This window comes from Natrix helvetica, assembly GCF_964273705.1.
Source record: "Natrix helvetica genome assembly, chromosome: 1".
Taxonomy (NCBI): domain Eukaryota; kingdom Metazoa; phylum Chordata; class Lepidosauria; order Squamata; family Natricidae; genus Natrix; species Natrix helvetica.
In genome coordinates this window covers 30,734,077-30,755,757 of record NC_138548.1, presented here as the reverse complement: position 1 = coordinate 30,755,757, position 21,681 = coordinate 30,734,077, and the positions used below count along the sequence as shown (strand labels likewise).

Here is a 21,681-nt window from a genome sequence, read left to right as displayed (position 1 = left end):
TCCAACATCTTCTTAAAAACTTCCAGTGTTGGAGCATTCACAACATCTGGGGGCAAGCTGTTCCACTGATTAATTGTTCTGTCAGGAAATTTCTTTTTAGTTCTATTTTATTGGCAACACAGGTTCTTGAAAATAAAGATTTGTTGGAAAAATACTTCAATAAAAAAACACTAGTCTTCTTGACACTGGAACAAGTAATTTCTTGAAGGCCCAAGTGAATTATTTCGCTTTTTTTTTTTTTTGCTGTAACGTTTGTTACCAGGATATTGAGAAATTTATTATTATTTATTTATTTATTTGTGCTTCTAGACCGCCCCCTCTCCCAGAAGGGACTCGGGGCGGTGTACAGTCCATAGAGAATATCACAAAAATACAATAAAAAATTAAATATTAAATATGTACAGTTTGGAGGAGGTTAAAATGCAATTAAAAGAACTGTACAAAGCTGAATAAATATAATTTTTTAAAATCCCTAAAACGGACACAACAGATTAAAAACCCTAAAATAACCAGATAATAATACATTTGCCAGGAGGGACAGTTGTAATTATGCCAGGCCTGCTAATCGGAACAGGTGAGTCTTCAATTTTTGCCGGAAGGAGCGGAGGTCAGAAGTGGTTCTAATGTCGGGGGGGAGGTCATTCCAGAGGGTTGGGCCCATCACAGAGAAGGCCCTACTCCTTGGTGTCGCCCGTTGGCATTGCCTAGTGGACGGCACCAGGAGAAGTCCCTCCCTGTGTGAGCGAATTGGCCGCAGGGATGTATGTGGGAGGATGTGATCCCGCAAGTAACTAGGTCCCGTGCCATGAAAGTTAAACCATTACTGTGTTCTTCTTACCCACCCATCCCTGTTCACTTTTTCAATTATGTCCTCCTTTACCTGTTCAACATCTGGCAATGCTAGGCACAAGGAACCTTCCAGATGTTCCCTTGATCTTTGATCCTGTCACACAAGGAATATTGTGAAGTGCTACTCTCAAAGACCACTCAGAAGTTTCCAGAATAGAACAGGGTGGACTCTGGTAGGCATAGTACATTATCTTCACGTCCTCCCACTCCTCTGCAAACTGCAATGATTGCCCTTGTGTGTACAATTCAAGGTGCTGGTTAACAACCAAGAAGTTGTTTGTGTCATGCGGCCTAGTCATCAGAGAGAAAGCCTATCGCCAATAGTTTCTGCTTGTCCTACACAATTTATGCTCCAAGTCCTGTTCATTTATCAGGAGCCAGAAAGTAGGCCTTTTCTGTTGAAGCGACTCCCCTCTGGAACAGCATCTCCACAGAGACTCTCTAGGGCAGTGTTTCTCAAACTTGGCGACTTTAAGTCCTGTGGACTTCAACTCCCAGAATCCCCCAGCCAGCATAGCTTAGCTGGCTGGGGAATTCTGGGAGTTGAAGTCCACAGGACTTAAAGTCGCCAAGTTTGAGAAACACTGCTCTAGGGCTCCGACCATAACCAAGTCCTTGAGAACGCAGATGATCTTCCAGGCGGTGGCTTCAAATGGGTCCTTATCTGTTTGAGGATTTAAAAAAAAATGTTTCTGATTTCTTTTTGGTGTTTTGTTTTGCTATTTTTATTGTGTGCTATCCCAGCGTGGTGAAATTGGATTGTTTTCTAAATTCAACAAGCAAATTAGAAAAGGGCAGGCTTTGGTGACCTGGGCAACATGGTAAAAATGAAAGTAGAATTAACACAAATATCTTCCCAACATATCCCCCTGTTACATGGTCTGAGTAGGTCATTTAATATGAAGAGCTGCCATGTTTTTGTGAATGCCCAGGCAAGCCAGCTATTTCCAACCCTCAGCTATCCACATCTGCAAAATGGATGGGATATAATTTACCCGAGAATGTAGAATTTAGAATAACAGAGTTGGAAAGGACCCTGAAGGTCTTCTAGTCCAATCCCCTGCTTAGGCAGGAAACCCTACACCACTTCAGACAAATGGATATCCAACATCGTCTTAAAAACATCCAGTGTTGGAGCATTCACAACTTCTGGAGGCAAGTTACAATACAATAATACAATACAATACAATAGTAGAGTTGGAAGGGACCTTGGAGGTCTTCTAGTCCAACCCCCTGCCTAGGCAGGAAACCCTATACCGTTCCAGACAAATGGCTATCCAACATCTTCTTAAAGACTTCCAGTGTTGGGGCATTCACAACTTCTGGAGGCAAGCTGTTCCACTGTTTAATTGTTCTAACTGTCAGGAAGTTTCTCCTCAGTTCTAAGTTGCTTCTCTCCTTGATTAGTTTCCACCCATTGCTTCTTGTTCTACCCTCAGGTGCCTTGGAGAATAGCTTGACTCCCTCTTCTTTGTGGCAACCCCTGAGATATTGGAACACTGCTATCATGTCTCCCCTAGTCCTTCTTTCTCTTAAGCTAGACATACCTAGTTCCTGCAACCGTTCTTCATATGTTTTAGTCTCCAGTCCCCTAATCATCTTTGTTGCTCTTCTCTGCACTCTTTCTAGAGTCTCCACATCTTTTTACATGCTATCAGCAAGTAATTAGCTTTCGTTTTCTGTAGGTTTTCAGCTATAAATCAACGCCATTTTGAATCCTTTGTTCTAAGCCCACGCCTCTCGAACTCAGCAGTAGCGTTCTTTTTAAAAAGATTTTTTCCCCCCAATTAAGACTTAAAATACTTGCAAAAGTCTTCCTTCCTTCTTGAGATGTTGAGATGTTGAGGCTGTTCCCGGCGACTGGCTCTGCTAATTAGCAGAGGTTATCAAAAAGACAGGAGAATACAACAACTGCGAAGGGGGGCAAACCTCGTCGCACACCAGAGGCTATAAATCCTCCTGGAGGCTACACGAGGGGCTCAACCCGACAGCTGAATCTCTCCCTCATAAATTCCAAGAATTTAAGAGTGTCCAAGGTGTTAAAGATCGTAAAAAAACACCTCTAACTGTCTCTTGATCTGACAAGCTCAAAGAAAGCCTGCCGTCGGCGCCAGGAACAACCGGAAGTCAATTCTATCCCTCTGTTGATGCAGCCTAGAACTGTGTTGGCTTTTTTGGCAGCTGCTGCACACTGCTGGCTCATATTTAAATGATTGTCCACTAGAACTCCAAGATCCCTCTCACAGTTACTACTATTGAGCACGGTACCACCTATACTGTACCTGTGCATTCCGTTTTTGTTGCCTAAATGTAGAACCTTACTCTTTTCACCATTGAATTTCATTTTATTAGATAGTGCCCAATGTTCAAGTTTGTCAAGATCCTTCTGTATCTTAAGCCTATCTTCTGGAGTGTTGGCTATTCCTGCCAGCTTGGTGTCATCTGCAAATTTGATGAGTTCCCCATTTATTCCCTCATCCAAATCATTGATGAAGATGTTGAAGAGTACTGGGCCTAAAACAGAGCCTTGGGGTACTCCACTGCATACTTCCCTCCATGTAGATGCAGTTCCATTGAGGACTACACGTTGAGTGTGGTTGGTCAGCCAGTTACAAATCCATCTGGTGGTGATGCTGTCTAACCCACATTCTTCTACTTTATCTAGTAGTAGGTTATGGTCTACCTTATCAAAAGCCTTACTGAAGTCCAAGTAAACTATATCAACGGCATTCCTCTGGTCCACTAATTTTGTCACATTATCAAAGTTGTTCCACATTATCAAAGTTGTTCCACTGGTTAATTGTTCTATCAGGAAATTTCTCTTTAGCTCTAAGTTGCTTCTCTCCTTGATTAGTTTCCACCCATTGCTTCTTGTTTTGCCCTCAGGTGCTTTGGAGAATAGCTTGAACTCCCTCTTCTTTATGGTAGCCCCTGAGATATTGGAGCACTGCTATCATGTCAGCCCAAGTCCTTCTTTTCATTAAACTAGACATAACCAGTTCCTGCAAACATTCTTCACGTTTTAGCCTCCAATCCCCTAAACATTTTTGTTGATCTTCTCTGCACTCTTTCTAGAGTCTCAACATCTTTTTTGCATCATGGCGACCAAAACTGGATGCAGTATTCCAAGTGTGGCCTTACCAAGGCATTATAAAGTGGTATTAACACTTCACGTGATCTTGATTCTATCCCTCTGTTTATGCAGCCTAGAACTGTGCTGGCTTTTTTGGCAGCTGCTGCACACTGCTGGCTCATATTTAAATGGTTGTCCACTAGGACTCCAAGATCCCATTCACAGTTACTAGTATTGAGCAAGGTACCACCTATAATGTACCTGTGCTTTTTGTTTTCCTTGCCTAAATGTAGAACCTTGTTTTTTTCACCACTGAATTTCATTTTGTTAGATAGTGCCCAATGTTCAAGTTTGTCAAGATCCTTCTGTATCTTAAGCCTATCTTCTGGAGTGTTGGCTATTCCTGTCAGCTTGGTGTGATCTGCAAATTTGATGAGTTCCCCATTTATTTCCTCATCCAAATCATTGATGAAGATGTTGAATAGTACTGGGCCTAAAACAGAGCCTTGGGGTACTCCACTGCATACTTCCCTCCATGTAGATGCAGTTCCATTGAGGACTACACATTGAGTGCGGTTGGTCAGCCAGTTACAAATCCATTTGGTGGTGATGCTGTCTAACCCACATTCTTCTACTTTATTTAGTAGTAGGTTATGGTTTACTTTATCAAATGCCTTACTTATATAAAAAGAACCCTGTTGAGTTCAATCCTTCCGCAATAGCTACTGAGCTTCAGAGACAAGCTGCATTCAGTTCCCGAGTCCATTAGTCACCAAGATTAGTAGCACCTGACATCCCATTTTCTCTTTAAATTAAAAGCCATCATTCCTAAATATAATCCAATATGTACTTCCATGGCAGAAGCCTTTTGGATCAAAAAATCATTTTACTGGATTTATTATTTCAATCTATATGGCAGATGAGGGACTCATTTGCAGCATTACCTTTCAGGCCACCCCTACTGCAACTCAACATATAAGTAAGACTTTTAGCAAGAAAGAGGAAAGCACCAAGCAATAACTGTGCAGCTGGCTGTTGCAGCAAACCTGAATGCGTCAAGAAGAGCACCATACTCCCCTTTCATAAACAGTGAGGTGAACACCTGTATAAAAGTATACACTTTTATACAGGTGTCCACCTCACTGTTTCTTTTCCTGTGGTAAAAATTCTGTGCCTTAAGAACTGCAACTGGCTGGGTCACGAAACTTCCTATCAATCCATTTTGGCTTTGAAACAAGATCTTCGAAACAACAAGTCACCACGATGTAAAAAAGGTGTTGAGACTCTAGAAAGAGTGCAGAGAAGAGCAACAAAGATGATTAGGGGACTGGAGACTAAAACATATGAAGAACAATTGCAGGAACTGGATATGTCTAGTTTAATAGAAAGAAGGACTAGGGGAGACATGATAGCAGTGTTCCAATATCTCAGGGGTTGCCACAAAGAAGAGGGAGTCAAACTATTCTCCAAGGCACCAGAGGGTAGGACAAGAAGCAATGGGTGGAAACTAATCAAGGAGAGAAGCAACTTAGAACTGAGGAGAAAGTTCCTGACAGTTAGAACAATTAATCAGTGGAACGGCTTGCCTCCAGAAGTTGTGAATTCTCCAACACTGGAAGTTTTTAAGAAGATGTTGGATAACTATTTGTCTGAAATGGTATAGGGCTTCCTGCCTAAGCAACGGGTTGGACTAGACGACCTCTAAGGTCCCTTCCAACTCTGCTATTCTATTCTATTCTATTCTATTCTATTCTATTCTATTCTATTCTATTCTATTCTATAGTCCTACTTTGAGCCTAAGTAACGTGTGAAGGGCTCCAGGTTTCACGGTTACGGTGTGGCGTTCCAACGTGTCGACTTCCAGCGGGGTTTCGACAAACTGCCCGGAAAACAAGATCCAAAGTCTTACACAAAACATTTCCTTTAAAAAAATATGATTTGGGGGGGGGGGGGGGAGTGCTACCAATCCAGCTCTCCGATATCCTGCAGCGCTGACCTTCCCCAGGCGGGGGAGCCCACCGCGCATAAGCCGGACGCAACCACCGCGGAAAGAGAAAGGTGGCTCTCTCCGTCCCGAAACTGGGAAATGGAACAATCCAAGCAGTGCCCCGCCTACTCCCCAGCGAACCCGGAAGTGGCGCCCGCAGGCGGGAGTGGCCTGCAGGAGCCGGTTCTCGCTGCTAAATGGGGGCGTTGAGTGGGGCTGGAGCGATGGGAGCGGCTGTGGCGGCCTTTTACGTGACAGCTGCCCCCCACTCCGCGCTCGGGGGAGACTCTGGTAAAGTATCAAGATCCGGCCTCATGTCCTGCCTGGTTTTTTTCCCCCCCGCGGATATCCCCCGCCCCTAAGTTGCACTGCATGCTTTTTTTGCATATTCTAATTTATGGTACTAATTCAACCCATTGGTAGGAAACCCAAATCGGCTTTTGTTGTGCATCTGTTCTAGCAATGAGGTGCCTTGTTTTTTTTTTTTTTTAAACCACAGCATTAGACTTATTTAAAAAAAAATGAATGACTTTTGTGGCAGAATTTTAGTCCTTTGGGGTACAGTGGATCCCATGTTGTGGATTGGGGACAACCTGAAAATTCAGTTCTCCCTTCTGTGGGATAATCTGCATGTCAAGTTTTTTTTTTTTACCATGGTCAAATAAAAATGTGGTCCTGCATGCATTTGATAACTGCCCAAATTTAATTGATTTGGGCAGATAACTTGGAGTTATATGAGTAAAATGGAAGGGGGGGGAAAGTATATTAAAAAAATTAAATTTCAGCATGTCAAATTTGTGGTGAACTGTTCCTATAGTCGTAGGTGGCATCCATCATTAGATTTATATTTGTGCCACCTGGGACACAATAATAAAATACCAGAAAAGACTGTTTATTTACTGCATGCAGACTTCACGGATGTGATACAAAAGGAAATTCTTTTATTTTTCCTCTTAAACATCTATGCACAGGATGCTGTTTTTTTCTCTGATGGAGATACCGATGCTTAAACTCACAGAGCCAAAATATGATTCGGCTGTTTACCCCCTACACACAAAATGTAGTGCACATGCCATCATCTGGAATGCACCCAAAACAACTTTTTTTATTGGGGAGTATGCAAAAATGTTGATTGATATTTGTAGTTCAACCATTCTGTGACATCTATGGACTATCTTAATGAATAATAATAATAATGCTCGCATGGCAAGATTATAGTGGAAAAACCTTCCAGTGTGAGCCAATCTAATGCAAATAAGATGAAGCAGTGGTGGTATTATTAAATAGTTGTGTGTGATGATTGGAATGATGCTTGACTGGCATACTTCTGAAAATGCTCTGGGTGAGAGAGTGCAATTTGCTTATAATATGATAGTGATTTCCCCACAATAGTTGAGGAGAGATTAAGGTGTTTCTCTAGGATTGGAGAGACATGGGTTCAAGTCTCTTCTTAGTTGTGGAAGTTGTCTGGTTGACTTTAGGCTGTTTGCTTTGTCTTAGCCTAACTGACCCTAACTTTAGCCACAGAAACTTGGGGTGGTGGTGGAGGAGGAGGAAGGAAATGTTACATATGGCATATTGAGAGCCATATTGAGAAAGATTAGGATATAATTCAAGGAAGAGAGGGAGGGACGGAGGGAGGGAGGGAGGAAGGAAGGAAGGAAGGAAGGAAGGAAATCTCTTCTCATAGTTTGATTTCTGCACCATTCACCATCATCCTTTGCTTGTTGTCTTTTAAAAGAGCTGGAATCCAATTTAAGCAACCACGAAGGATGAGAACATCCAGAGAGCTTTTTATAGCAGGCTAGACTTCCAATCAAGGAAGCTAACTCAGACAAAATGATTAAAAAGCAGCAGAATAACATCAACAAAATCAAAAATCAATTCATCCATTGTTCAGAAATATAAAAACTGATTTAAATTCTTTTAAATACTTTAAAAGAGAAGCAATGCAAACATTGGAAACTCCAGCAAAGTTCTAAGTAGCAGCACCAATTTAAACGGATTCCCCCCCCCCCAAAAAAATAGCATATTCAGGATTAATGACATTTTCCAGAATTATGGGAGTAGATATTAAGTGGTGCAGCAGTTGGAATTAATTCTTCCTTTCACATAGCATCCTCCAGATATGCTCCGAAATTTTCCCCTAATTTTCTAGTATGCTTTTGGAGGGTGTACAAGCTGCTATAGAGAGAGAGAAAGCCCTTTTCCATTAGCAGCATCTGTTTTGTTCATGGCTACGGACATGCGGACTGTTAAATATAATCTTATGAGTAAATCTGTATTGAACATGAAAAGGAATATGACTCAGGAAATGCTCTGTGGAGCTTTGACAGTTTTAAGCTAGGGACAGGCAAGCTGCTACGCTCCAGATATTTTGGACACAAATCCCATAATCTCTAACCAGCATGACCAATGGTCGGGGGGGAATGGATATGTGTCCTCCAGATCTTTTTGTTTATTTGCCCTATATACCCCCATGTATTTGAAGGTATCTTCTCTTTGAAAAGCTGTCCGATCAACACCCATAAACAAGAGCTGGAATCTTGGCTGTTGTCTCTTAATTTGCAAGCAGGATGTGCAGCAAAACATACAGGTTACTTATAAGTAGGCTATCTTTCTTGTTACAGCACTGATAATAATGATGATAACAACAACAATAATAATGATAATAATGTACCTGTACCAAGGCACAATACAAAATAAGCAACCCCTCCCCAAATAATGACAAATTGCTCCAATAAGATTTGCTTAGAACTCAGTAAACAAATATTATTGTCCTAGCAGTATACTTAAAACAGTTGTTTAGGATAAGACTAAGGGTTAGACACCCATAATTATTTAGAATGGGTGTTAATCTGAACTTGGAAGTGAAATAAGAGTAAGTTAGAACAACCAGGACGTGTATGAATCTGCTAATCAAATAATAAAGGTCTTTAACTCTCTATTAAAGGCCGTCAGATTTCCCCAAAGAGACAGGGAGTCATCCCAGTTTTATGGGGCCAGATCCCTCAAGAAATTTTAAGATGTGCGCTTTTACATATGAATCAATGTGCAAATTCTATGCAAATTGAAATCTTCTTTTCTGTCCCCCTTCCCTTTTACTTAACAGTGTAGAAATAGCACTGCCTTTTGATTCTTCCTCTGAGCCAATGAAGTAGATTATGATGTTTTGGCTGTGTGTGAGGAATTAATGATTGATTGTACCAATCCTGCATAGCAGTAAAGACCAAAATAATCCTAATAGAGAAAACTGAAGAACCGTGTTGACAGGTTCCTTTAACAACAGTACAGATCCGTCTAGAAAAGGGGAAAAAGGGCTTGGAGGGAGTGTAGTTGCTGTCTAGTTTATACTCCCTCTGCCCATAACTGAAATATTAACTGCATGGAAAATTTTTTGATGTGTTGTGGGCCATTAGACACTAGATGAAATATCAGGCAGGTTGTGAAAGGACATTGGCATTTCATCCTGTCAACCTGATTTCAAGAAATAATATAAAGGAGTCAGGACAATGGTGAAAAAGCAGATTGATTCCAGCCAATTACTGGAGAGATCTAATAAAACTGGTTTATTTAAGCTATCATAGGAATACAGTGATCAGTCAAGGCAGGAGTCCTGATGCCAGAGAGCATTGGCCCTATGTAGGTTCCATCACATTAGATCATATTCTAAAGGTATTTGAATATTTGTTTTGCAATTATCAAGGTAAGGAAGTAGATCTTTGAAAGGTGAGGCTCCTTGTTCACAACATATAGGCAAAAACATATCAAGTTAAATTGGCCTTTTACGCTATGAGTCTCTATGTTCTATAAACATGGAAAACTCTGAACCAGATGATTGCCTTTATCCTTGAGTAAAATCGGCACAATTGGAAGGCATTTGACACACACCTCAAAGCCTCCTTTAGATCCAGAGAGGATAATACGTAGCAAAGAATTGGGGTTTGTCTAGTATCATAAAGATAGCAGTTTAACCTTGATTATATAGGAAGTGAGAAGGCTGCATAGCACAGCAAACAATTTTATGCAAGATGGTCCAACTGCTATAGTCTTCTAAATTCTTACAAAATTATTGTAAGGGGCTGGACTAGAAGGCCTCCAAAGACCTCCCTTCTGACACTGTTCTTCTATGTTCTACATGCTATTACTTCTAATGCTACTACAGGACCTGCCTGCATTTGCATTTTCTTCCTGCTCATATTTTATCTGTGACGGAATATTTTATCTGTTATGAATTTCTGACGTTCTTCGATAGATAATTCTTATCAGAAGTTCTTGGATTTTATGTTAGCTTGCCTGAATAGTTTATAAAAATAGTTAATGTAGCTGCTCTAAACAGTTGCCTGTAGGTTGAAACCTGATCTCTAATCTCTAAAATATTTTTCTATACAGGAAAACTTCTGGGCTCTGTGTAGACTACGCACGATTTTACACAATTAAAATGGAATATGTATACAGAGTTGCACTAGTAATTTTTCTTCTTTTCTTTGGAAAAATACTTATCTCCCCCAGAAATTTTTGAAGGAGGGGGGCAAAGTGGGACAGAAAAAACCTTCATTAATTTGCCTTCTGAGTATTTTGCAGCAGGTCCCACTCTCAGTGATGCAATTAGCATGATATTGATTTGATACAATTTCATATTCCCTTTAAAAATTTCTGTGCTCTTGAACCAATTTGATACTGAATTTAGTCTGGCTTTATTGTCTCTTTGTATCTGTTTGTGACACATCCCATCTCATAATAGTTTGATCTATTTTATTTTATTATTTATGAATCAAATTTATATAGACACCCGTCTCGCGGAAAGTGACTCGGGGTGCCGTACAACAATCACACATGATTTGTGTGTGAACTTTGCATTTACTTATGATGTTTTTACTTCCAGTATTTTAAATATATATATTTTATAGCCAGTGCTTTACTTTGCATTGCAATTTACTTATTTCGCCTGCATTTTTATTATGCTTCTTATAGGTTGCTTCAAGTTCATTTAAAGAAGAGATGGAAGTAAAGAAATAGATCAAACAAAAATAAGATATCTTTGAAAGTTGGACATCTGCCATGGCATGAACTTGTTAAGTAGCATTAGGCATAACACCCCACTCCTGCCTTCAGCTTCAGAGCTGTAGCTCTCCCAACAGGATTCATTTAGTAGGGTTGATGCAACATGATTTGCTCTGCAAAGGGTTGGGGGTGGGGTGTTATTCACCTGAAGCTTGGTCTCTAAGCTGACTTCTAGAGGTACCTGGAAACTACTTGGATTGGAAGGGTGGTTGTTGCACCTTCCCTTCTTTGCAATTTTGCTCAATTCAAAAGCTCATTGAAGTGAAGGGCCCTTTTGAATCTCCCAGAAGTATGGGACTTCTGAGAAAGAAATGGTGAACTAAGATGGCTCCACAAAAAGTGGGTCTGATGACTCAAATGTCTCTTTAATAATTCCTCCCTGGACAAGGAGAGGGCTTGAGATAGCCCACAAATGCTCCATACAGTTGCTTCTTGTAAGGAGATCTCAAGGCAGAAGTCTCCAACAGGTTCAGAGCTCTGGAAGATGAGGGAATAACCATCCTGATCAAACTTGGTCAAACGATAATCGTTGCCTTTGAAAGGACACTAAGTTCTCAACTTTCTTTTCTAATTGGTTTTGGAAATGGATTGACAAGTTTTATAGCATCGGTTGAGTTTTCTTCAATCCTTCTTAGCAAAAGGAATATTAACTACAAGTTTAAGAATGTAAGACTTTTTTTTTTAAAAAAAATGAGATTTTGGAATTCATTATAAAGAATCATTCCTGTAGGAAAATGTTTTTTAAATTTTTCTTTTAAAAAACACAAATAGATAAAGACTTTAAAAATGGGACACCAGAGGTAACTTGAAGGAACTAAAGATTAAATTGAAGAAGAACATTTAAACTTAATTTATAATTACAAAATGAAACGAAACATTTTAACATTGGACACGTTGAAGGATATTTTTGAATAATGGTTCCAGAAGTTAGTGCATGCCTCTGTAGGTAGACTGTGCCTAAAACATTATGGAAGAGGAACAAGTTCTATCTGACCCAAATGAGACTGAGTTGAAAGGTGATTTAAAAATAACAGTCTAAAAGAATCACGTGGAAAAAGATGCTATTTGGACATGCAAAAGAAACTGGCTGATGTCTTAGTAATAAAAACGAATATACCAACAACAAACCAAGAGTCTGAGTTGGATAATTTTTGTACATTGTATTTGCAAAAGAAACTTGTTAAAGTTTCAAAGAATTTTGTGAGAAGGAACAAAGAAGAAATGAAAAAAAAAATTACTTGATGACACTAAAAATCAAGACTGTTAGAAATAAAAGGAAGGAATATAAAGCAGGTTTATTTGATCAAATAAACCAACTTGGCTAAAATACATATATTGTTATCTCTGGTAATCCTTAATGGACTTTTGCTGGCATCAGGACTGAAATGATAAAAGTTTTATGCATTTGTTTCAGAGGTGGGTTGTTCCTGGTTCGGCCCATGTGCAGAAGCATTGCGTGTGAGCAAGTGCGCGAGTGCATCTGAACTGGTAGCAACAAAATTGGCAACCCACCACTGATTTGTTTATGGATAAAGGATGGGGTGTAGGAAAAATAGATCATATGTTGCATTTTAAGAGACAGTGATAAATACTAAAATTATTTGCACTTGAAGATGGGAAGTTATTTCTTTATATCTCTCTTTTTCTTTACTTTTTTTCTTTTCTATTTCTTTTTCTTTCCCCCCCTACCGTTTTCTTTTTCTTCTTTTTTTAGTATTAGTTTTATTGTTGTAATGAATTTTTTTGATAAAATTACTATAAAAAATATCTCCCAGCAGTATTTATTTTATTATTTATTTCTTGGATTTCTAAACCGCCCCCTCTCCCAAAAAGGGACTCGGGGCGGTGTACAGTCAAATAAAATGCAGATAAAATACAATAATATAAAACAATTAAATACTAAACATTTGGATGGAGGAGATAAGACTGTACAAGAAATAAATATACTATAGAAACCCTAAAAAACATCCCCAATTAAAATACCCAAACCCAGTTGAAATATCCCCGGGAGACAAAACTAAGAGAGTGCCAGGCCAGCTGATTGAAACAGGTGAGTCTTTAATTTTTGACGGAAGGAGCGGAGGTCGGTGGTAGTTCGGATGTCGGGGGGGAGGTCATTCCAGAGGGTTGGGCCCATCACAGAGAAGGACCTACTCCTAGGTGTCGCCCGCTGGCATTGCCTAGCGGACGGCACCAGGAGGAGTCCCTCCCTGTGTGAGCAGATTGGTCGTAGGGACGTGTGTGGTAGGATGCGATCCTGCAGATAACTAGGTCCTATGCCATGGAGCGCTTTAAAGATGGTAATCAATACCTTGAAACGCACCCGAAAGGCCACAGGTAGCCAGTGCAGCTCGCGCAGGAGGGGTGTTACGTGGGAGTATCGTGTACTCCCCATGATAACCCGCGCGGCTGCGTTCTGAACTAGCTGCAGTCTCCGGATGCGTCCCAAGGGAAGCCCCATGTAGAGGGCATTGCAGTAGTCCAGGCGAGACGTCACCAGCGCATGAGTGACCGTGCGCAGGGCACTCCGGTCCAGTAGGGGGCGCAATTGGCGCACCAGGCGAACCTGGTGGAACGCCCCCCTTGCCACGGCTGCCACATGGTCCTCCATTGACAGCCGGGCATCAAGGAGGACGCCCAAATTGCGCGCCCGTTCCACAGGGGACAGTTGCCCGCCCCCTATGGCCAGCGATGGTGTCAGCTGGCTGAACCGAGGTGCCGGCATCCACAGCCACTCGGTCTTGGAGGGGTTGAGTTTGAGTCTGTTGTCCCCCATCCAGACCCCGACGGCTTCCAAACACCGGGACATCACTTCGACAGCCTCGTTGGGGTGGTTTGGGCTTGAAATGTACAGCTGAGTGTCATCAGCGTACAGGTGGTACTCAACCCCAAAACCACGGATGATCTCACCCAGCGGCTTCACATATGCGTTGAACAGGAGAGGCGAGAGGACCGACCCCTGTGGCACCCCACAAATGAGTGGCCTCAGGGACGACCTCTGCCCCCCTGTCAACACACATTGCTTCCGGTCGGAGAGGTAGGAGCCGAACCACCGCAAAACGGTGCCTCCGACTCCCATCCCCTCCAACCGGCGCAATAGGATACCATGGTCGATGGTATCAAAAGCCGCCAAGAGGTCTAATAGGACCAGGATAGAGAAACAACCCCTATCTCTGGCCCTCCAGAGATCATCGACCAACGCGACCAAGGCTGTCTCTGTGCTGTGCCCGGGTCGGAAGCCGGACTGGCGTGGTTCTAGGTAGTCGGATTCGTCCAGGTGTCGTGGGAACTGCTGCGCCACCACATTCTCAACAACCTTCGCCAAAAAAGGGAGGTTGGAGACTGGACGGTAATTAGCTAGCTCCATTGGGTCGAGCGAAGGTCTCTTGAGCAAGGGTCTTACCACCGCCTCTTTCAAGGCGGTTGGTAAGTATCCCTCACCCAATGAGGCGTTCACCAGGCCCAGAAGCCAGCCTCGTGTCACCTCCCAGGCTGCCAGTACCAGCCAGGAGGGACACGGGTCCATTGAACATGTGGTGGGCCGCAGCCGTCCACACAACCTGTCCAAATCCTCGGGGGCAACAGAGTCAAACTCCTCCCAGAATGGTCTCTCAAGACTCGCTGTTGACGGCTCGTCTGGTCCACTGACGGAGGTCCATCCGCTCCGGATCTTTTGTCCTGAAGATATTCCCCAAACTCCTCTGCTCTTCCCTGTAAGGGTGTCTCCCGCGTCCCCTGCGATAAAAGGGAGCGGGTCACCCGAAACAGGGCGGCAGGGCGGTTATCCACGGACGCAATAAGGGCGGCACAATGCCTACGCTTGGCCGCTCTTATTGCCACAAGGTAAGTCCGCAAATAGGCTCTTACCTGTGTTCGGTCAGATTCGGAGCGTGAGGACCTCCACCTGCTCTCTAGACGTCTCCTGTGGCGCTTCATCACCCTTAGCTCCTCAGTAAACCAAGGAGCCCGGGTGGGTCGATGCCGCAGGAGAGGTCGCAAAGGCGCAACCCGGTCCAAGGCCCCAGTCGTCGCCCTATTCCAGGCAGTCACTAGGTCCTCGGAGCGGGAGCGGGACAGGGCTACAGGTATTGGCCCAAGCTCCGTCTGGAATCTGTCCGATTCCATCAGGTGCCTGGGGCGGTACCAGCTTGTAGAATCTGATTCCGCCTCCTCGCGGTGGGGGATAGCGCCAGGGAAGTCCAGCCGGAGGGATGAGTGATCTGACCATGACAGGGGCGTGATGACTAAGTCCCCTATTCCCAGATCACTCGTCCACTGTTCAGATACAAAAATGAGGTCCAGTGTGTGGCCCCCTTCGTGAGTGGGGCCCTGAACTAATTGGGTCAGGTCCATGGCCGTCATGGAGGCCATGAACTCCCGAGCCACCTCGGAAGCCGCTCCCGTCGACGGCAAGTTGAAGTCCCCCATGACCAAAAGTCTGGGAGTCTCAACTGCCGTCGCTGAGATTAGCTCGAGGAGCTCGGGCAGGGCTGCTGATGCATAGCGAGGAGCCAAGTATACAATCAGCAAGCCCCACTGCCTCCCTGGGCCCCAGTTCACACCAAGGGACTCACACCCGGGTATCTGAGGGACAGTGAACTCCCTCGGCTCTAAACATTCCCGAATAACCACCGCCACCCCACCACCCTTACCCAGGGCCCGGGGCTGATGGAATGCCCGGAAACCTGGTGGGCACATTTCCACGAGGGGTAAACCACCCTCGTGGCCCAACCAGGTCTCCGTTATCCCTGCAAGGTCTAGCTCCCCCTCTGAGATCAACTCATTAATGAGGGGGGCCTTGTTGGTAACAGACCTTGCATTGCAGAGCATCAGCCGCAGGCCCTGGCTCTGTAGTTCCTGTCCACCTAGACTGCAGGGGTTGGTACAAACGACCGGGCGTAACCAGCAGCCGCGGTCTCCCAACCGACCTTGGGATCTTATCCTGTCCTCGCATCCCCTCCTCCCCACGACCATTGTAATAGGACAACCCTCTGCTCGAGTGACCTTTGTTTTCCCCCCCTCCACCGCATCCCCGTCCTTCCTGGACTCACCTGTTTGTCTGGCACTGGCTCTCCTCCCAGTCTGATTGGCCCTCCCCCCCACCCTGGAACCCCCTAAAAAAGATAAAAAACATTTTACTAAAAATCCCCTTAACTTCCGGTTCCTGCAGTATGACTAATACGTCTTTATATAAGTATGTTGTGATTAGTGCCTGTTCAACTATAGGTAGTATTTGCTTAGCGACCTCAATTGGGACCATTAATTCTATTGTTAAGCAAGTGATGTAGTCACTAAGGGAAATCCCACGTGTCTGACATACTTAACAACATCACTATGGATTCGGTTGGTCAACAAGTTATTGTTCATCAAAACATTAGGTGGCCATAACTCATAGTTGTAATCCTGGCTTCTTCATTCATTCTGGTTGTTTGAAGCTGGCTGGAAGTGTATAAATGACAACCATAGGGCCTTGGGATCAGAGGTTGCTCCCAGTTCAGCCTGTTTCGGGTGAACCGGTAGTACTGGCATGGGAGCGCGTCTGAACCGGTAGTAAAAAAAGTGGCAGGCCACCACTGCTTGAGATGCTGCAGAGATCATAAATGGCTGCTGATTGCAAAACTGTGACTCGTCTTTTGGAATATTCTTCACCCTCATAGCCTTCTGAAAGGGCCTGAATCTTGGCTTTGTCAACTGGGTTGTGGCCCTGATGGAGACATCCCATTTTGGAGATGGCTAGTAGTCTAGTACACGATCTCACTTTCACTCAGTCCATATAGTGGCTTTTTATCCATTTTAATATTAATTTTTAATGTTTTAACTTTTAATATCTAATGTTTTACTCTATAGTTGTTTTATTCTGCTATTTATGGTTATTGTAAACTTCCCTGAGCTGCTTGGCAGAGAGATGGGCAGCATATACAAGTCTTGATCACATGGCCATGGGGATGTTGCAACAATCATAGGTGTGAGAACTGGACTTTTTCAATGCTGTCATAAATTCAGTCACAAAACAAGGAAATTGTTAAACGAGGTCTACTTGTAATGCAATATTCAATTTAGTGTGATTGTAAATTATACCAAATTGCATTTAATCCAATCCAAAATTCACTTAATTCAACACTAGTGCATGCACAAAACAGCACACTGTACACTGTTTAAAAATTGTTATTAAAGGTAAAGGTTCCCCCACACATGCATGCTAGTCGTTCCCGACTCTAGGGGGTGATGCTCATCTCTGTTTCTAAGCTGAAGAGCCAATGCTGTCCAAAGATGTCTCTGTGGTCATGTGGCCGACATGACTAAACGCTGAAGGCGCACGGAGCGCGGTTACCTTCCCACCAAAGTAGCCCCTATTTTTCTTCTTGCATTTTTTACATGCTTTTGAACTGCTAGGTTGGCAAAACTGGAACAAGTAACAGGAGCTCACTCCATTATGCGACGCTAGGGATTCGAACCGCTGAACTGCCAACCTTCTGATCAACAAGCTCAGCATCTTAGCCACTGAGCCACAGTGTTACCTTAAAATTGTTATTACATTGGACCAAAAATTGATGTAATTGAACTATATGATTGTAGTCATAGCATACAAGATGCTGGAATGCTGGAATGCTGGAATCTATAGTAGAATTTATTTTTGCTTTCTATAACTACTCTATGACTTTGTTAATCATACATTTAAATTTTATGTATATTCTTTGTATAGAATAGAATAGAATAGATTTATTGGGCAAGTGTGGTTAGGCACACAAGGAATTTGTCTCCAGTGCATAAACTCTCAGTGTACGTGCAAAACAAATAATAATCATAATCATAATAAAGGATAATCATAATAATGATACCAATAGAGAAGGTAGTGAAACAGATGAGAAGAATAAAACTGGAAAAAGAACTGTTTATTGTAACATTTCATTAGTATACATATAAAAGTTTACGTTAAAAAAATTTCAGTGCCCATTTCCATTGAGCTGAAACCAGTTATCACATTTTCCATAAAAATATCTCTTCAAACAGCACAAATTCAAATAATGTGACCAGTTTGTAGTATTCATTAACTGTATTAATTGAGAACTACCTGTACAATCAAACATTGCAAAAATTATCCCTGAATCTTTGGATTCAGTCCTTAAGGATAGCAATCTTGTTGTTTCATATGAAAACATCAACATTTGAAAAACATATATTTTGATTAGGTTTTTCTTTTTTTTAAAAAAATCACACCAAATTCCCCCCCCCGGGGGGGGGGAAGTTCTTTGTATAACCAAATTTACCTTGGTCCGTCTGACATATATAATGAAAGTGCAGCATGCTGTGGAGGATATTAATGAAGCTGAACTGTAACACAATTGCATTTTTTTTCTTTAAAATAAAATGATCAGTGGAAAATTCAGTAGGGGCGGCTGATGGGTAAAAAACCCTGAAAGCTAGAGAAATTGTAACTCAGTATAAAATTTGCAAGGTGGTTGGGGAATAAACCTATATCCTTATTAGGATAATTGTCCTTCTCCAAAATAGAAGTCCTCACTGATTGAAAAAGAACAGTATGAAAGAATCCATAACACAAAGTCGGAGGCTGAGCTGTGAAATCAAATTCTCTCGGTTATTTTGCCTTTTTCATGTGGCCTCTGCCCTTACGTTAAATTGCTCCAAACTTTAAAGAACGATGTTGATGTTTTTGTTGTTATTCATTCTTCCTAGCTACAACTCACCTTCGCTTTTCTGCTGGTAGGAGAGTCAAGAAAATATGACAAAAGAATACTTTGTGCATTGACATCAGAGGGGAAAGAAAATACTCATGGAAAATTTCATGCTGCTAAATCTCCACAGATTTACACTTTTATGCAGTCAAATTAATGCAAAACCCCCAACGTAAGGGTTTGCATTTTGAAAATTTGGGAGGAGTGTCATTCCATAATAGTAATTATTGGTTTTATATTATTTTTTCACAGGGGAACTGATCACAGCTGCCTATGAGCTTGGAGTGAGTATTAGTTGTATTGTTTAATCAATGCTCTCATTAACAGTTTTAGGAATTAAGGAAGTTTAATTAAGCATGGAGTTAAAGTAGATTAATATATTTTCAAACCACAGTTTTTCTAACTTATAAGTACGGCACACGACAATTTACTCCCAAGTTTTAAATCCAATTAAACTAAATTATAAAGTAAAGGCTTTACTGTATATACAGTAGCTGGCTTATTATCAATCCAAATTTTGTATAAGCTGGAGAGAATAAAAATAAATCGGGTTAACAATTTTAATAAGTTTTATTATTCAATAAACTTTATTAAGGCGCATGATCCCCTTTAGGCAAAACCTTAAGGACTGTCATCACGGTGGTAATCCGATAGCAGTGTGGTCTTTCAACTTGCTAACCAATAAAATAGTTCAGCATCTGTTTTTTCCCTCTTTTCTCTCTTTTATAATTGTATAATAAAAAGAAACCCAGCCTTTTGAATGGCCGGAATACATGCTGAATCTAGACTTCAAGCCATTTAAGGGATAATAGTAATACGTGTCACCACTTTTTAAAGTGATCTCTCATCTATATTTTGTGCATCCACATATGTTAAGGCAAACATTTTGCTGTATTTAAAATTAGCACTTAACAGAAGAGTGTGTGTGTGTGTGTGAGAGAGAGAGAGAGAGAGAGATTGAAGCTTTTTAAGGCATAGTACTCCATCTGTTTATGATTAAGCTAATAAGAAAGCCGTTTCTCCATTAGATTGCCATTGTGACCATCTCAAAACAGAAGCCTTTTGTTTGTTCACAGGTTGCTCATCCTCCTGGCTACCCCCTCTTCACTCTTTTGGCTAAACTGGCCATTGAGCTTTTTCCCTTTGGTTCTGCTGCGTATCGTGTCAATATCCTCTGCGCCTTGTTGGGGGCAGCTGCAGCATCGCTTCTGTTTTATACGGTTGTCAGGTACAGTAGATCCTATGGGTGCTTTCCAATTTTATTTACACACACACACACACACACACACACACACACACACACACACTACTGAATTGCAGACTGCATCATATGCAATATATTTGTTGAATCATCCTTATGTTAAATAAAACCTATCGAGTGAAATATCTTCATGGTATACCAGAAAGGATATTTTTCTGTGATATAATATTGCAGTTAGATGTAAAAAATCGTAATAATTTGATGGCTTTCACATCTAGTGGGCCATTAAACTAGCAGTTCCTATGGCGTTGGCTTCAGACTGTTAATTGATTCAACTGCCTACTGTTTACATAATTTCAGTTGGCCATTTGACATGGAACTCATCGGGGAAAAAGAAAAAGAAAAAAAAATTATGAAGCACCCAGAGCACAAAACTGCCAAACTAATTTATTTCAGGAGAGTGATAACATTGTTCTCTCTTATTATCATACTTCAGTGACCAGGTTTATCTAACCAGAAGTAACAAAGTTTGTCATTAAAAGAAAGATGCAGATGTCTTTAAAATATTAATCAATACAAGTGTCAACTGTACTGGCAAACTTTTTAATTGTTAGCATTACAAAATGGAGGCAGATGCCTCTTGATGGTCTTTATCCTGTCTGTTTTACCTGTGTTGAGTACAGTCAGCAAGAAGTGGTACTGACTGAACTGCACGGAATTAAATTAAAGTATGAGAATTGTGGTGTGAAAAACGCCCCCACAGATTATGAATATGTAGCTGTGTGAGTAGGATTGTTGGACATTGTCAACAAAATCTGCCCTTTTCCTGCATTGGATGGTGTGTATTCTAAGCATACAAAAACAAGAACATAACGAATGACTGGTACTTCGTTACTTTTGCCCATCCTTCTGTCTTCCAATCCTCACATGAGGAGGTTTCTTTGCATACTATTATAATTCCTTATAAGGATAGCTTTCTCCAGATTTTGAAGGCCTCTCTTATGCTCCTTTCATTTGTATTTTGCACACGCAAGATATGATTCTCTATGTTTTAATTCAGCAGAGCAGATGCAGGGGTGACTTTTTCCCTTATAATTGGGGATGACCTGTGGCATATATACCAGACAAAATTGAAGTTGTTCAAGTGGAGCTCAGATGCCTGGTGACTTTGTGGTTATAGTGACATGTCTTCCAGGCAGCTTTGGCTCCCGGGGGGTAACGTGGATAAGTCCATGCACTTTTCTAGACATCCTTTCTGAAAGTGATTTGCCACTGTTGTCTTTTTGGGTCTGAAAGTGTGTGAGTGCCCCTTCATCATCTAGTTGGCTTTGTGACTAAAGTGGGACTAGAACTCAAATTTCCTTTCTCCTTGTCCACTGCCTATAAGCCTTACCCACTGGTGCAAACTAGCTCTCTGACTACATGGACACATCTGTGTAACATTTTTTGGGGGGTAACAATAGAAAACTGGATTCCTTAGTGACCTGTTATATAAATACTAACTGAGTCCAGCCCTATTTAGCTTTAGATTTACATAAAATTTGTTTGGGTCCACCTAGATGGAATATTTCACAGTGAAATATCTTTCTTTCTTTAGTAAATTTAGTACATTTAGCAGCTGCTTGACTCCCAAATAACACTGAGTGGCTTACGTTATCAATCTATAAGTAATAATACTGTAGTACTGAAATGTTCGCAGGCTTCAACTGCATTGCCTGACTGTGAATTGTATAACAGCCTTGCAACTACAGTTGTGCCAGTATGCCCCTTATTTCAAATGGGGAAACTGAGGCTGGGAGAGACAGCCTTGCCT

The 21,681-nt window shown here is 41.8% G+C and overlaps 1 protein-coding gene across 2 annotated transcripts in view; it reads left to right on the top strand.

Annotated features, from left to right (window-relative positions):
• The first annotated feature begins 6,055 nt into the window (after window positions 1–6,055).
• Window positions 6,056–21,681, top strand: part of TMEM260 (transmembrane protein 260) — a 75,511-nt gene continuing 59,885 nt past the window's right edge. For both annotated transcript variants that reach the window (XM_081940274.1, XM_081940273.1), the window contains exons 1-3: window positions 6,056–6,200; window positions 18,920–18,951; window positions 19,744–19,895. In XM_081940274.1, coding sequence (XP_081796400.1) covers window positions 6,107–6,200; window positions 18,920–18,951; window positions 19,744–19,895 — 278 coding nt within the window. In that variant the 5' untranslated portion in view covers window positions 6,056–6,106. The remainder of the gene's footprint in view (window positions 6,201–18,919; window positions 18,952–19,743; window positions 19,896–21,681) is intronic.